The sequence below is a fragment of the Dermacentor variabilis genome, chromosome 8 (assembly GCF_050947875.1).
Source record: "Dermacentor variabilis isolate Ectoservices chromosome 8, ASM5094787v1, whole genome shotgun sequence".
Taxonomy (NCBI): Eukaryota; Metazoa; Arthropoda; class Arachnida; order Ixodida; family Ixodidae; genus Dermacentor; species Dermacentor variabilis.
This window is the reverse complement of record NC_134575.1, coordinates 87,452,336-87,468,787: the sequence shown is the minus strand read 5'-3', so window position 1 is coordinate 87,468,787 and position 16,452 is coordinate 87,452,336. Positions and strand designations below refer to the sequence as shown.

General features: G+C 42.4%; 1 protein-coding gene across 1 annotated transcript in view; it reads left to right on the top strand.

Moving 5' to 3' along the window:
• LOC142591471 (uncharacterized) overlaps nt 1-15,856 on the top strand; it is a 32,511-nt gene extending 16,655 nt beyond the window's left edge. The window contains exons 2-4 of the mRNA XM_075703799.1: nt 571-793; nt 12,983-13,145; nt 15,740-15,856. Of these exons, the coding sequence (XP_075559914.1) occupies nt 571-793; nt 12,983-13,145; nt 15,740-15,856 (503 nt within the window). The remainder of the gene's footprint in view (nt 1-570; nt 794-12,982; nt 13,146-15,739) is intronic.
• Nucleotides 15,857-16,452: the final 596 nt, after the last annotated feature.

Sequence of the window (16,452 nt, the reverse complement as noted above, 5' to 3'; positions counted from 1 at the left end):
CGGCAATATATTTTGGGTTTGTTTGTGCGGAGTAGGAAAGAATGTGATTACGTTCAACAAACAATTTTTTTTTGCCATAGCCAGAATGCAAAATCAGCGAACCATAAACCTGGCTCATTTAGGCGACAATTCCATTCAGGTGATTTCAGTTTACTGAGGTTCTGCTGCAGTCTGAAAAATAAGGGGGTAGAGGACCGTACCTGTAATAAAAGAAGTAGTGAACTAGTCTTTTCTTTATTACTTCGTGACTTCGCTAATATAAATGCTTTGGGCCGGTACTTAGCGACTTTGTCCAACAATAAATAAAAGATCACCTACACTAACCTACAGTTTGTACACACAAATTCAGTAGTCCAGATGCTTTTCTGTGTATGTATGTATGTATATATATATTATTCCTCCTTAGTCACGGCGGGAAGAGTTTCTTTTTAAACGTGAGTCACTTTACTGGAGCATTGGGTGATGCTCCTGGCGTGAGAGTTCAACGGCACTGCGTGCTGGCTAGCGAGGTCAGACGTATGAGTTCGGCGCGTGATAATTTTTTCATGAGCCATGCACCGCTGTGCGCAGCCCTCGATGAACGAGCACCGACAATCGAATCTGTGATCTGCACGGTGGATGGCGAACACTGGCTGGCCGTGCCACCGGACGGGGTCTGCCAGTTCATATTCTTCAGCTCCCTGAAGGCGCCCTTCGAGAACCTGGATCTATCGACCCCGGCAGAGTTTGCGAATTTTAAGAGGTTTGCGGCCATGGGAAACCAGACGCAGTTTGGCGTCTCAATATATGCCTTGTAAGTACACTGACTTGAGGTGCGACAGAGCAATGGGGCGAAACAAACACGAGACACGGACGCCGAAGACGAGACGCAAATGTCTTAACTTTAAACGAATACTTCGAACAGGAGAAGAGTATTCGCAGTATCTATTCTTATCGCTAAGAGACTTTTTTTCAGTATTAGCCATTTTTAGTACAATTCTAATTCTTGTGCTAGAATGCTTTCAATGGCTGGATATATTTGCACAAGAAATTAAATTGGATATTTGACTATTTATGAAAGTGTCGTTAATGAACACTTCAGGTAAAGAATTTACCGCCCACATTTTGATTTAAGAAGTGTAAAAGTGTAACCGGGGACTTCGACATGCGTATCTACTGAGCTCGGCGACGGCAGCGGCAGGCTGCTCGAACGCTTCACCCAACGTAAAGTGTTACTGTCCGTATTCGCAGGTTGGTATACTCTTCTTTACTACTGCGTAAAACACCATTCAGACAGCATTGGTGCTGCCTCTGCCGTCGCAAGAGTGACGTTTGTATACATGTTCAAATGGCGGGCTCACAAGTTTCGGTGATGCGTAATGATGTTGGTGACACTTGTGTCAAACATTTTTAGACAATCAGCAATCATTGGCGTGCACCGAGTGTGAGGCATGTTTCCATGTAGGAAAGTGTCCGGGAGTGACAGCAAAGGCGCTTATGCAGATGAATGCGCAGATGCAAAATGACGGGCAATGCAGTTCCTGTGCAAATCCTGGCCATGGCAGGTCGTCAAATGGCGACTATACGACAAGAATAGAGCCAAGCAGTGTTGATAAACTGAGCAACATTCAGAAAAAGCTAACCACCTTGCTGCCCCTCTCCGAGAAAACGGAATTAGCACTAGGAATAAAACAAACCATTGATAGCATTGAGAGTTCTGTGCAAATGATCTCTGATAAATAGGATGAGCTTGCAACTCGGTTTAACAAGCAAGTCCAGGCGATAAATAATCTTCAAAAAAAGGTGACTGAAATCGAAGCGGGAAATCCAAGGCAAGAAATTCCTTTGTTGAAGAAAGAGCTAAATGAACTAGAGCAATATAGTAGGCGACTGAACCTAGAGGCTTACGACATTCAAGTAACAACACATGAGAATTTGTTGGCCATAGTAACCTCAGTGGGTGAGCCACTGGGGCTACAGGAATTCACTGACTCCGACATTGATAGCATTCTAGGTTTCCCTCACGCCCCAATCGTGTGCCACCCATCATCATTCGTTTTGCCACTGGCTAGACGAATGAGCAATGGAATGCTAATGCCAAGCTACTGAGAAAAAGACAGTCGGATGTCGTTTTTCTTTTTCAAAAACTTGACACTGCTAAATAAGAATCGTCTTTATCTTGCACGTTCAAAAGCAATGGAAAGAGGCTACCAGTTCGTTTGGGGACATCGCGGAACAGTGCTCGAACGGAAGAAACCAAGGAACTCTGCAATTAAACCTTCTACCGAGAGCGATCTCGAGAAGATGGTATAAGTGTTCTGGCCTACATACCTTGCTGCATTCTTCGATAAACTCGGAAATAGCATGAAGGGTTCAAATGTATAGTACAGATTACTTTAACCAGTACTTAAGTCAGAATGCGTGGACATACAATGCGTTTTCTATGATAAATTTTAGTGCACGTAGTTATAAAAACAAGCGTGCCAAGCAAGCGTGCCAAGTGCCAATTGGAAAAGATGTCATTGAAGTTTGATGTATTATGCATCATTGAAACACGGGAATGTAGTGTATTTCGTAGGTCGAGAAAGGCTGGTGGTGTCAGTGTTTACACAACGGACGACGTTGATTGCTCTATGTAAAAAGAATAAGCAGTGATTTCAAATGACTGCGAAATTGTTACAATATTCTTTTGCAACACTTGCCTAATTGCTATATACAGGCCTCCAACGGGGAATGCCACGCGCTTCTTTGAATCTCTTCATCATGTTCTTGCACATCTGTCAACTTTTACGAAACACATTATAGTCATTAGTGACACAAATATTAAATATTGTCAAACAGCCCCGCAGAAAAAAGTTTTCATATCTTAGGTCTAGATATTTTTGCAAAAATCTCGTAAAATTTGCTACGCGAATAACTGTTGCCAACGAGGCAATGCTAGATATTTGTTATACAAATAGTGTAGAAAATTATATAGTCTCTGGGGCACTATCTATCGATATTTGAGATCATTGGCCTGTCTTTTCTATCTTAGGAAAAACAGGAAGGAAGATAAATTATGATAAATTCAGAAGAATAGATATTCTAAAATAGACGTTTTCAAGAAGATCGTGCTTGATGCAGACTGGTCCGAAGTCCTGATCAAAAACCGGCCTTCGGTCTGTTTTTTTAAGATTTTACGAAAAGATACTGGACTTATACCACCAGGCTTTCTCAGTAGTTGTATGGAAAAAAAAGAAGGCTAGGAAACCATGGATGACACCTTCAATTTATAAACAAATACAAGAGAGGAACAAGCTGTTTCAAGAGTTTTTGAGACTGAAAGATAGCGATAAATTTGATGAATATAAAAGGTATCGCAATAAACTAAACAAGGAAATTAGAAAAGCAAAACACAATTTTACGGTAATAAATTTGATGGCGTTGATGTTTCCAGTAAGCTATGGAATATATATAATGAAATATGTCATTCAAAGCCCATTCATTTTATCAGTGATGAAATTAAATTTGCCGGCAAAGCCATTACAGGTCGAGACCTTTTTAACAAGTTTGATGAGCATTTTCTAACTTGCGGCAGGAAATGAAATAATACGACAAAAGTTGACCCAAGCAGCTATATAAACAAAAATTGTTTTGATACTTATACCTGGTGCCCGCTAGCGAATTGGAAATAATTAGCATAATACATCTATTATTAGTAAAACTGCAGCTGGTCTCGACGAGGTTAAGACTGATCCAATCAACGCTGTAGCGTCAACAATTTCAGCTCCACTGGCACACATTTGCAACTGCATTCTAAAGGATGGACACTTTCCCGATGAATTATGTTAAATATTATGCTCCGAAAAAGAAGTCAAGAAGCCGAAGTTAGAAACGAACGTGGAACCGAGTGCGCGTCTGCATTTTTTAGTTTTTTTTTTACAAGCGTCGAATAAAGAAGACGTTCACCACTTCGGCTCCACTTCCTGGTTTTCAACATATGGTGCCATGACCAGGATATCAGAACTGCAGTTGAAGACCCCTGATGATGAAGCGAGCTACCTGAACTGAAGACGACCTCCCAAGCGAAGAAGCCCTAATTCGTTGTGATATGGCCTGAACCGCTGGAGTACAATGTCAATTCTGTTGACATCCGGTCCAAATACTTTATCTTTTGTTCGACGTATCCAATAAATTTCAGCCTTTTGTACTTCAGTTGCGTCTAAACGTCCCTTATTCCTGGTGCTTGTGTACCTGCAATTTCTAGCAAATCGTTGTGTCCACGCAGTTATAAGCATCCGTCGGTTATAAGAGCTGTAGTCGTTGATGTTTACAATTGTAAGCACAATGGTCGAGCAGCTGCTTTCAAATACGTAATTTTCTCTTCTAGGCCGACTGTATCCTGAATTGCTGCTGCGGTACAGGTAGTTTCTTCCATTTCGACTGTATCCTCGGGTGTAGCAGGGCTCGTCGATTGTCGTCTCAGTGTAGAGGAAGTTTGGTCCTTTCCACCAAGTTGAACTTTCCAAGAGTTGCTCTGCAGTGGATCCTCTTGACAGCAAATCGGCTGGATTTTGATCACTCGGACAATGTCTCCGCATGTTCAAATCAGTTAGGGAGAGTACCTCTGTAACTCGGTTTGCTACGAACTGTTCCCGACGTTTCGCTGAACCACGTAGCCAATGAATCACGATCATAGAATCTGTCCAAATAACTGTTTCAATGTACTCTAGATTTAGAGCATGTTTCACTGTGGCAGCTAGTCGAGCTGCAACTAGGGCTCCGATCAGTTCTAATTGTGGCACAGTTATCTTTTGTATAGGTGCGACTGTCGACTTGCCTAGTAGTAGCTGAACTGTTGTGGCTCCCTTGAAGTCTCGTATCTGAATGTAAAGCACGGCGCCGTACGCAACTGGGCTAGCGTCACTAAGAGCGTGTATTGTAACCTGCACAATCTGGCCCAGGAGGGTTTGTCTTCTCGCTGATCCACAGTTCTCAGGCCTTTAGTCCACGCTGTCCACTCTATAAGAAGAGACTCAGGAAGTGGCGCATCCCAGGTGTATTTCTCTAGCCACAGTCATTGTATAACTAACTTGACTACCAGCACGAACGGCGCTAAGAATCCAAAGGGATCGTACATGCGTGAGGCGAAGCTTAAGATCTGTCTCTTCGTAACCCTTTGTTCGTTCAATGATTCAAGCATCTTCGTTAGTGATCCCTTTAAAATGTCTTTGTCGGTACCCCAAAAGATACTAAGAATCTTCTTTTCCTTTTCTCCATCGAACTATACGTTTAAGTTTCTACCATTATAAAAGTTTCGTAAGTGTCGATCATTTGTCGTCCACTTTTTTAGATGCATTCCTGCCTCTTTCACGATACCGAAACAATCGATAACGACTTGCTTCGCTGCTTCTTTGTCCTGTGCCCCGATAACCAAGTCATCTACGTAGAAATGATCTTTCAATAGTTTGGCAGTAGAAGGGTATTTGTCTTCTACCAGTTGGAAGCGGTGTCGCAGAGTTGCCGCAAGGAGAAAGGGATTGCTGCAAGCGCCAAAATGAACCCTTGTCATGCGCAATTCTTCAATATTGGAAGACCCTTCTTAAACCAGAAGTAGCGAAACGCGTCTCGGCCTTGTTCAGCCAGCGATATTTGAAGAAACGCTTTTTCGATGTCGGCGGCAATTCCAATCTTGAAGCTGCTAAACTTCAGCAGTAAGTCGAGGATGTTGGGGTTCAAACTTGGCCCTGTCCACAAGACGTCGTTAAGTGAAAGGGAGTCCGAAGCATCAGAAGAGGCGTCGAATACCACCCGTACTTTAGTCGTAGTTCTTTTGCGTCGCACTACTGCTCGGTGTGGCATATAGTACGTGATATTTCCACTCGTACTGTCTATTGTGACCTTCTCAGCGAAGTCTTTGTTATAGTAGCTCCTAATGGCAGTGTCATATTCCTTCTGAAACTCTGGTTCTCGATGTAGCGTTCTCTGCAAAGACTCCAGCCTCTTTAACGCGACATCCCAGTTATTTTTAAGCTGGGAACAATTGCTGCTCCACGGCAGTTCAACTTGAACGCGACCATTGTCTCTAACAGTTGTTTCCACGAAGTTCTTCAGGACGTGTTCGTCATCTGTCGAAAGTCTGTCCTTGTTAGTCAGTCCCAGATATTCTACTTCCCAGAAAGACCTCAGTTGCTGGGGAACGTTGGCTTCCATTCGGCATATAATAAATTTCCTTATGGTTTCTGGCTTGTAGAACTTAGGTGGGCTTCTCGTATCTCCATGAAGTATCCATACTATGATAGTTTCGATGGCGGTCAAGCAGTCGTCCAGTCGATGAATTCTACCGCTGACGAGCTGCCAGTAATAGTCTGCACCTATAAGGACGCTTATTCCATGCTCAGGCGAGACTTCAACTGCGTTGACTTCAGCCAAACGTAAGTTCTTGCTTTTCAACTTTGCAAGTACATTTGTCTCTGTTAATGCTGACAAGTCATTGCATATTTCGGGAACTTGTATAGCCTCTACTTCAAGTGAGTTTGAGTCGTACTGGCTATGCAGCGTGACTCGTACTCTCTGGTAATATTTCCGCGGTGCTGAAACGTTTCTAAATCACGAGATGGTGAGCTGCTCTTCGGCTAACACAGTGGCTTTCAGCTTCCTAGACAATTCTTCCGTGACAATTCTTCCGTGGTGGCAGTCAGCTGCGCTGACTGCCACCATCAATCAATATTCTTGCGAAACATTTGCTTCCAGATCCCAGAGCCCAAGCTTGGGTGGTCGGCACAAGAACTCTGTACTTTAGCGAGTCTGTTAACGAGCTGGAAACAGTTGCCTGCGTTTCCATATTCTGCGGCTTCCATTTTCGGTCACACTTCGTGGTGATAGTCGCCCCTTGCGTTTCGCACAGCTTAGTCTCTTCCAGTTTCGGCATTCATTAGATCTGTGAAATTGTCTAGCGCAGTGGAAACAACATTCTAATTTGCGTAGTTTCTCTTTCTTCTCGTGTAATGTTAGTTCCGTTGGGGAGACATCCACCGAGTGATCTTTGTGTCCACGTAATATACAACTCTGAAGTCAGTTTCATGGTTAACATAGATCAGTACCTTGGAAATGCTCATTGGATTGTCGTTTTGCGGGTGAAACTTGTTCTCTCTTGTCAGGAGTCATCATTATAGTCTCTTCCCAGCTTCTTCAAGGCTCAAGAGGTCTAGTACAGACATTTCATTTAGCTTGTCACTAGTAACGCCTGTATTTGTCGAAGACAAGATGCGCTGAGTATAACGGAGTACCATTTCTTGCGGAAGATTTTGTATTATAGGAGTTTTCAGAAGCACTGCGTATTCTTTTTCTTCGACGCCAAGGTTATGTAGGGATCTCACGTGCGTCTGCACTTCTTCATGCAACCTTTGAAGCCCTTCGAAATCTTCGCAAGAACGAACTTTACGTAGGTTTTGAAGACGACGCATGTGGTCGTTAACAATCAGAGACTTCTGACCGAATCTTTCTTTGAGAAGTTCTATAGCTGTGCTACAGCTGTGCTATTGCTTTTGTTTGTTGTCGACAGGCCACTGATGACACCTTCCGCTTTACCCATCAAGTAGCTCCGAAGATATTTCAATTTGTCTACGTCTGTGATATATCGGTTCTGTTGAACAGTAGACTCAAACTGATCCCAAAATTCTGGCCGTTTAAGAGGGTCACCATGAAACTTCGGCACATCGACCTTAGGTAGCTTAACATGTGCGCGTGCTTGATGAAAGTCATTGAGAGATGCGTGCGTAGTCGATGATTGCAAAGCGGATAAAATGCTTTCACCGTGGGATTTCGCGAGGACGATAGATTCTTGATACTGTCCGATGCTTCGAAGCTGATCCTCAAGGTTGTCCTCAGTAACATGCTCTTCTACTTGGTTATCAAGGTCCATAAGCATAGTTTCCTTCACCTTCAATAGGTTAAGAAGGTCGGTCAGCTCACCAGATGGTGTTGGTTCCATCTGCATAAGAGTTGTCGTTGATGATCCTGGTGACCATTGCTCGAACGGTAGCACGCTTCAGTCGTAGTCTGTCCATGTCACGTCGGGAATCGGTGGCTTCGTGATGACGTGGATCGTTATTTGATTCTGTCCCAGCGCCGTCGCGTTGACCGCGTCGGTCGGTCGCCCTCATCAGGCAGCTCGCTTCATCGTTAGGGTGGTTCATCTGGAGCTTGTCACGAGTCTAACGACAAATTCTTGCTACCATCTAAACGATTTGTGGCACGACGAGGAATTTGTAGGATTGTATATTCCGACAACGCCAAGACATTTAAAAAGGCCTCAAGGGAGATCCAGCGACTTTATGATATAATGAAATCACAGGAAGTACAATCGTATTTCGGAAGTAGCAGGATTGTTTGGAAATTTATCACCGAACAAAGTCCTTGGTAGGGAGGATTTTGGGAACGACTTATTAGATCTGTCAAGTCTACATTGAAGAAAACACTGGGAAACAGTTTCTTTACCTATCAAGAACTTTCGACCACGCTCTATCAAGTAGAAGCGATGATAATTTTCACGACCGATAACATTTGTGTATGCAAAAGCCTCTGAACCAATGCCGCTTATGTCAAGTCATTTCCTCATAGGCTAAAGGTTGACTATGCTTCCTCCAGACTTGTCAAGCACAGCATCAAAAAAGACACCGTCGTCACGCGAATTACTTCAGCGAAGATGGAAACACAGAGAACACGTGTTAAACAATCTCTGGAATCGGTGGCGTCGAGAGTACCTCCGAGAACTTCGTTCAGCTCACATTAATGAAAGTAGACACTCAGAATCAGTGAAGCTTGGAGACATAGTACTGATAAAAGAATTAAACTCGCCAAAACAATTGTGGAAGATAGGACAAGTGACTGAATTATTTCCGGCCAGCGACGGCAAAGTTGGCTCATGCAAAGTACGCACTTCCAATGGCAACACGTTGCGGAGACCGGTACAGATGCTGTACCACCTAGAATCTGCTGCTGGACAAGCTCCGTCTTTGAAAGGAACAAGCACACGCAAATTCTTCGGCCGGGAGCTGTTAAATATTATGCTACGAAAAAGAAGTGAAGAAGCCGAAGTTAGAAACGAACGTGAAGCCGAGCGTGCGCCTGCATTTTTTTAGTTGTTTTTTTTTACAAGCGTCGAATAAAGAAGCATTCTCCACTTCGGATCTGCTTCCTGGTTTTCAACAAATTAAAAGTAGCACGCGTAACTCCTGTACACGAAGGTGGAAAAAAAGATGACATAGGAAACTATCGTCCTGTCTCCGTTCTGTACGTATTCTCGAAAGTAATTGAACACGTTATATTTAGAAGAACTGACTTTCTAAGAAAACACAAATGCATAGTACGCCGGCACTTCGGATTAAAAAAAAGAACAAGTCCACTGAGCTAGCGCTACTAGACATTAAAAAAATTTTTTTGAGAATATTGAAAAGAAACAGTTTACGGTGGGAATATTTTTGGATATCAAGAGAGCGTTTGACTCAGTTACTCAGTTTGTATTATTAAATAAGGTACCCTGTTATGACTTAAGGGGCCAGGCTTATCAGTTAATCAAAAGTTATTTAGAAAATCACAAACAGTACGTGATAATAAACAGCTGTTCTTCTGATCACAACATAATCACAACGGGACTACCACAAGGCTCTATATAAGGTCCCCTTTTTAAACAGATTAAGACCGGTTATATATCGTGCACTAACTCAGTCCCATCTACAATACTGCTTACGGATATAGGGCTCTACAACGACCACAAATTTAAATAAACTTGAGGTTTTACAAAAGAAAGCTGTTCGTGCTCTTGAACGCGTCCGCTTCAATGATACCACATGTGCATACGAAATGAGGTATAAATTAGCACCACCAAATCTTTTTTATACAGAGAAGCTCTCACTTTATATCATCGAGCAAATGGGAAAAAAAAACTAGGCAAATTTTGAGCCTATCTATCTTGAAACGACCACAGAAGGCAACTCCCGTGTGATTAACTAGAAACTACCTAAGGTTAGAAATAATTATGGGATGCAGAGCTTGAGGAATAAAATTCCGAAGCTCCTAAATGAAAACAAGGAAATGGTAAACCTAATAAAGCAATGGCCATCGATAAAATTGTGCAAGAAATATCTACCCGAACATAGCTCGTTGGTGTCATGTGCGATTTTCGTTTGAACTCTGTGTGTTTTAATGAAGCGAGTTTTATATGCTTATTCATGCCAGTTTGAGCCCAATGAATACTGTAGCGTTTTTATATGTAAGGCAAAGTAAAGTGCTAGGTCTGTATTTGTTTCCTCATTCCTATATTTGGTAGCGAATGCGTACTGCTGCAAATCTTGACGTTAAGAACTGAAGTAGTAGTATTACAAATATGGTTGTTTTCGCTTTTTTATTGTTCGCCCAAACTATGTTGTTCATGCTGTTTTTTGGTTGCACATCGTGTGCTTGCTTTTATTAGCTTGCAGTGTATAATTTTTTCCTCGATCTTGCCTCATGAATTCCTTGTTCAAGCCTCCCCCCCCACCTCTTCTTTTTTTCCATTTCTACTCATTCTTACGCTGTCCCGACTACTTTGTTGGAGTGCAGATTGTAGAGGGGTCAGGGCCTCAGTCAGGCGCATTAGTCCTTTAATCCTTTAGTCCTGACCCTTCTGGTTTTCTATAAGCAAACTGTAAAACTTGTGAATACTTGGAGAACAATCTAAGGATGACACCGGCATTGATGTATGTGTTCCCTAACTTTGCAACCAAATGTATTGGTGTTCCTGTAGTATGTGAGCTCAGGTGTATAATAAGGGCATTTCGTTAAAGAAAGTAAGTTGAATAACAGCGCATTTTTTCGGAAGTTTGAAGCCAAGTATTCGTCAATGGGGCTGTTTCGAAATTCGTTCCATTATTATCTGCCTAGCTAAATGACTGGCTTCAATTAGTTTACTTCAAACGCACAGTAGTGGTGTAGTCGATTGGGCGTTGCGTGGCTAAGCTTGAGGACTTGATGTCAAAACCCAGCCGCGACTGCCACATTTCTATGGGAGCAAAGTGAAAAAACACCCGTGTTATGTGCACTGGATGCATCTCAATGAAGCCCGAGTTGTCTGAATTAACTCGGAGTCCACAACTTTGCCGTGTGACTTAATCATATTGTTGTTTCGGTATGTAAAACCCTAAAATTCAAATAGTAGACCATATCTGTCCGCGAAAGTTAATAAGTCAGAAGTTGATATGCGCTATCTCGATAATTGGTGAATTATGCGTTTTAATGTTTCAGTGTAACACACTTCTGCCTCTTCGAGTATTCTAGATAAATGAGTGGATATTCTATATGAGATCTCTATATGCATGGATTATTTTTTAACATTCTGTCAACCTAAGATGAACACCCATATACGCAGAATTTTGCGCTGAGCGCACGAGTCACATATGCGTGCCTTTATAAGCTGCGTGAAATTTCCGCGAGTGAAGGCAAATTTTCTTCCCGTTAGTCACAGATGGGGTGAGTCACAGCTGTCACAGCTGTGACTGACAGCAGTCACAGCAGTCACAGCTGACGTGAGAGGTGCCCAGCATGTCAATTAATTCCCCTTCGATTTGCTTCTTCTACTCGTTTTTCTTTATTCTTGCATAGTACGTCAGCTTCTTGAAAATGTGACTGACGTCCGCACATGCTAATAAAAAGCAGGAAGCCCAACCTTCCGCTTGTGTACGTCACTGCTGTGCTTCATTAAGGTTTCATTGAAATATCTCTCGGTTTGCCTGATGTGGAATTTCTCACGGCTCAGCGAAGCCCTGTCTGCCTACTTGACCCACTTTCTGGTAGAGGGACCCACAAAAATTGCCCGTGAGTGCATCGAGGTTCTGCTTGTTGAAACAGTAAATCAAGACAAAGGACTTGTACGTAGTATGTCGGTTCATTGGTATCCCTTAAGCGCACAGAACACTTAGTGGTATAACATAATCTTTACGATGGCTTCGAGTTTATTAGGTTTGCCATGTTATGGGGTACACCATGTATGAGCCCTTTCTGCGCCCATTCGTGGTCAATGTTGCGCAACAGCTATGTACCACTACGGTAGAATGGGTATGCAGCACTTAAAATCTATTGATGAACGTCTATTACCTATCGGAGCCATGCATCTCTCATCACCATTCTTCGCTTAACACGCATGATACATTGCCTTCGTCCTCGTGACATCACTGCGTCGACGTCTCACACTGCGCCTCCTGTTGAACTGCTCTTTCCGTTTCGTCACAGCTTGTGAACAGTGTAGTACATTACTATAAATCTTGACTGAAATCAGGGCTGTTTAGATGCGGCACATAAGCATAAACTTTCCTGGCAGTGAGACGCTGCACAAGAGGAAAATATACGAAATTGTAGGCTTTACATTTTGATGTATCGCACTTATCTAAGCGCTATGCGAAATATTCGCATCACATGAAGCTCGTCAGATGGATCTGGGTAGGCTTCGTTCATTGCACAGAGGCTGCGCCTATTGACACGTGTTCTAGTAGAACAGTCATTGTCATCGGCAAGTTAAAAGGCTAATGTGTGTACCGATACACACACTTCAGGACTTCAGTCGTCAAAATATTGGGAAAACTAGAATGAGTGGTTTAAATAAGCCATAGGAGCCTTGCGTTCACGAATCCTTTATTGTGCTTGCAGAAAATCTTACTCTCCGGACGTTCAAAAGCTGTCGGTATATTGAGCAATGTAGTGTCGCTCCCTCCCCCTCAGAGCTGGAATATACTCTAGCTACAATCACAGTCCGTATTTCCAGAAATTGGAGCCGCCAGATTTTATTGAATAGGACAAGGCGGGGGGATGCTATAAAGGACAGCGTGTTGACTAAGTTTTATTTTGTTCGTTTTTTGCAAAGAACGGTCATTTTAGGAAGGCCTACGGCTACATTGCTTGAACTAAATTGCAACTGCTTCATCTCATAACCTTGTATTCTTTACTTGTATGGAAAACAATGCAAATAATTTTATTTCTCGTTTGCTTTCAGGCAGACCGACGACTTTCTGGCCCACATTAACAAGCCGACCGCAAAAGAGTGGGCAAAGAAACAACTATGGGACTTCAATATCTACCACTGGGGCGTAATGAATATGCACAAAGTGATTACTGGTTTACCAGACTATTTCGAAAACGCCCTTCTTTCTTTGAAGGTCCATAGCATCTTCTTTCTTCCTCGCTCTTACGGCGATAGGCTACTTATCTTAAGCAGGGATCCTGCTTACGTGGGTTTAATAAAGCGCGGTAACGGGACAATCACGTTACTAAAGACTATTAGTCGGCGAGTACGAACACTACGGAATGACATTGTTATGATTAGTAGCGCGCCGTAGGACGTGGCAATTGTCAGAAATAGAAAAAAAATGCATCAATTGGCTGCTATAAAAACTCAATTCTAAGCCAAGCGAAATCTTGTACTGCAGTTTTATTCAACAACTGAGTCATATTTCCGCACACGGCAATGTGACCGAAAATTTGAGGCAGATGCACTGATATTGGGAAAACTAAAACGGTAAGGGCAGTAAATGACTCTGGCTGCGAAGAACCTGACTGTGATCATTTTGGATCGCTTCTCTGCGTTCTCTCGCAAAAAGTGCTAAAGCTGAATATTGCCATGGAAAACTTTCGGCTAATAGAACAACTTGCCCTTCCAGTTGCATAACTGGTCTTCTTCTAGATTGAATATTTCCTTCTCAATGTTCAAACTCTTTCATAAAATTGAGTAACGCTTTTATTAGTGTTGTCTTCTTCAGTATGTTAGATCTGTGGGAGGCGTTATTGTTCATTGGTAATCGGGCACAAATAACACGATACAAATTGAAATGGCACAGATACAAATAACAAAGATGCAAATAACACAAGTTCTTCTATTAGAATGCGAAACAATATCCAAAAGAAAGAGCTTTTACACGAGCATCCTGATCGATATCGTGGGGGTGAATTTTACGCCGGTTCCTGCATATTTGGTTGTTTCGCTGCTTATGTATATATATGTGCAGAGTGCACCATGAATGCGAAAGGCTGAGTTCTTATGAGATCTAAGTTGGTGACTATAAATCCTACATCCCTAACTAATTATTGCATGAATTGTTGTGGGCCTTGTCGATTGTGTTTGATGTTTACGACGAAGCTACGCTCCAAGTTTATCTTCTAGTCATAAAATATCCGATTGCCATATCTGATTAAATATGGAGCTATGGAAGTATAAGCGCCTTCAAATTTTTAAGGCTAGTCATTTAGCAACGTCTGGGTATGTAATTTACGTAGCAGGGGCGTCTTATAGGGGATGTCTAATCCTAATGCTCAAAGTCCTGATTGATAGAATCTGAACGACTTGAGTAATTTTAGATCAGAGTTCTTTGTATGGCATCGCTTATCATGATAAGCTAAAAGTAATAGTTACATTGCCAGATTTAATGTTTGTGATAGCTTGCGATACACCACTCCTCCCGTATTTCATATTGAGATCTTGTAGCACTTTTTGATATTTCAGCGCAAAATTAGGATATCATCAAATGATACTAAGACTTCTTGAGGACATAATTTAAGTATCTTGGCGTGTAGTGAGCCACCTAGCGACAGATTATTTCGGCTTGTCTAGCTACTAAATTCATTAAAATTGCAAAGTATTCCCTACTCCGCCTGCGGCTGTTTTCAGAAAGTCATTCAGTTCATTGTAAGATTACAGAACAGTTAACACGCACTTCACCTCAGCTGCCAGGACACACAAAGGACTGGGCGATGCACTCTTCAAAATAAAAGGTGTGATCTCATAATAGTACAAGTCAAGGATCTTGAGAAAAAAATGCGCATATACTATAACATTAGTAAATGTTTTAACAATATTCAGTGTGGTTAATATATTCCGTTTCATTACTAAAGTTGCGCTTACAAAAGTGACAGCAGTTGAGCTGTGTGGACCCTGACCGGACACAATGGCGATCGTTTCTAGACAGCGTATCGAAGACAAAAGAAAAAAAAGCACCGAGAGAACACCTGCACTAGCAGAGACTGCTACTGGAGGAATAAAAAAATTGTAGTGAAACCACAGATGAAAGGGTTGCAAATCTATCATGCCAATTATAATTAAACGTTGTAACCGTGGTTCGCTTGCTCTCAGATATTGCTACGGCGCATAACGTCGCACGATCGATTCTTGGTCGCAGCTACAGCCTATACATTGTCCTGAAATCTAAAACTTCACTCTTATTCTAAGAATAGTGCCACACTTATGAACTCCAACTCGTCGAAAATATTTTGGAGCCTCCCATACTACGATGCCTCTCATTGCGTGCATCTTGACGGGGGTGGCAAAGCACAAAATTTCAATAGATAGCAATAAGTATACACGCAAAAGTGATGCAATTCGTTTTTTTATTCAAGTCACAAGTTTTAAAGAACATTTTCTAAAATTTCAGTGCCAAGTATTACAAGTTCACGCGGTAGTCCTTGAGCGGTCAGTCACAACAAATTTCTTTTTACCTGCAACGATTTCTCCGTTTAAATGATCGTCACCCTTTTTTTTGCGTAGACTGAATGCTGAGCAAAATATTTGGATAGAAGCTATGTGACACGATTGATTTTTTTTCACAAGTTCTCGAGGGTGTTACGTTGGTAATGAGCGCGTGTCTGAAAACAAGATAGCCATGTTTAAAAGCAGGTGTTGCTGCAGGTGCAGCAGCGCTGTTTAAAACGGTTTGTGATTGCGGCGATGTTTACGTAATGACCTCTTGCTTCCTTTCCACAGAGAGCAGCTCACATATCCAAGCTGACTGCTAAGAAGGAAGTGGCGTCATACACCTTCATCGGCTTCTACGGGGAAAAGCAAGTTGCCTGCGAGAAGGCGGCACAGCACTTCAAGTAAGCAACATTTAATCGTACAGGGTCTGCAAGAAAGTTGTATTCAGAAAATGAAAATGCTTGCGCAACATACAATAGCGCTGTAGAAGTCGTCGCCATGGTAACACAAGCCGCATGTTTTTTTTTTCAATTGTCGTAGCGAAAATGACAAAGGCAGGATAAAAATAGCGACACGCCTTAATACAAATTAAACGTAAAATTTAAAATCACGGCTCATTCACATTGGCGACTCGCAAACCGCGCGACTAATCTGCTTCTCGTAAATAGTCAAACATTGACACTTTGGTATGAAAGTGACCGTCCAGTTTCGGTCGCTCGATGCTCCATTTAATGCGACTATAAGGTACGGCAGGTACTTTGCGGCGTAGACAGTTTATGTAGGTATGTATATAACAGCTTTCCTGCCTACGTGCGTCCCTTCATAGCCCAAGGTCGAATGGGTAGCGCATCTGGCTGCTGGTGAGGGAACAGGTCAATGTAGAAACGGTTAAACGTATACAGAAACGGTAAAACTCTCTACTGTCTTCATTGCGCGTGCTCAGCGGGAATGCTGCGTCTCAGTGCCTAAAAAATGGCACCAGTGAGAAGAGCGCGCCGCGT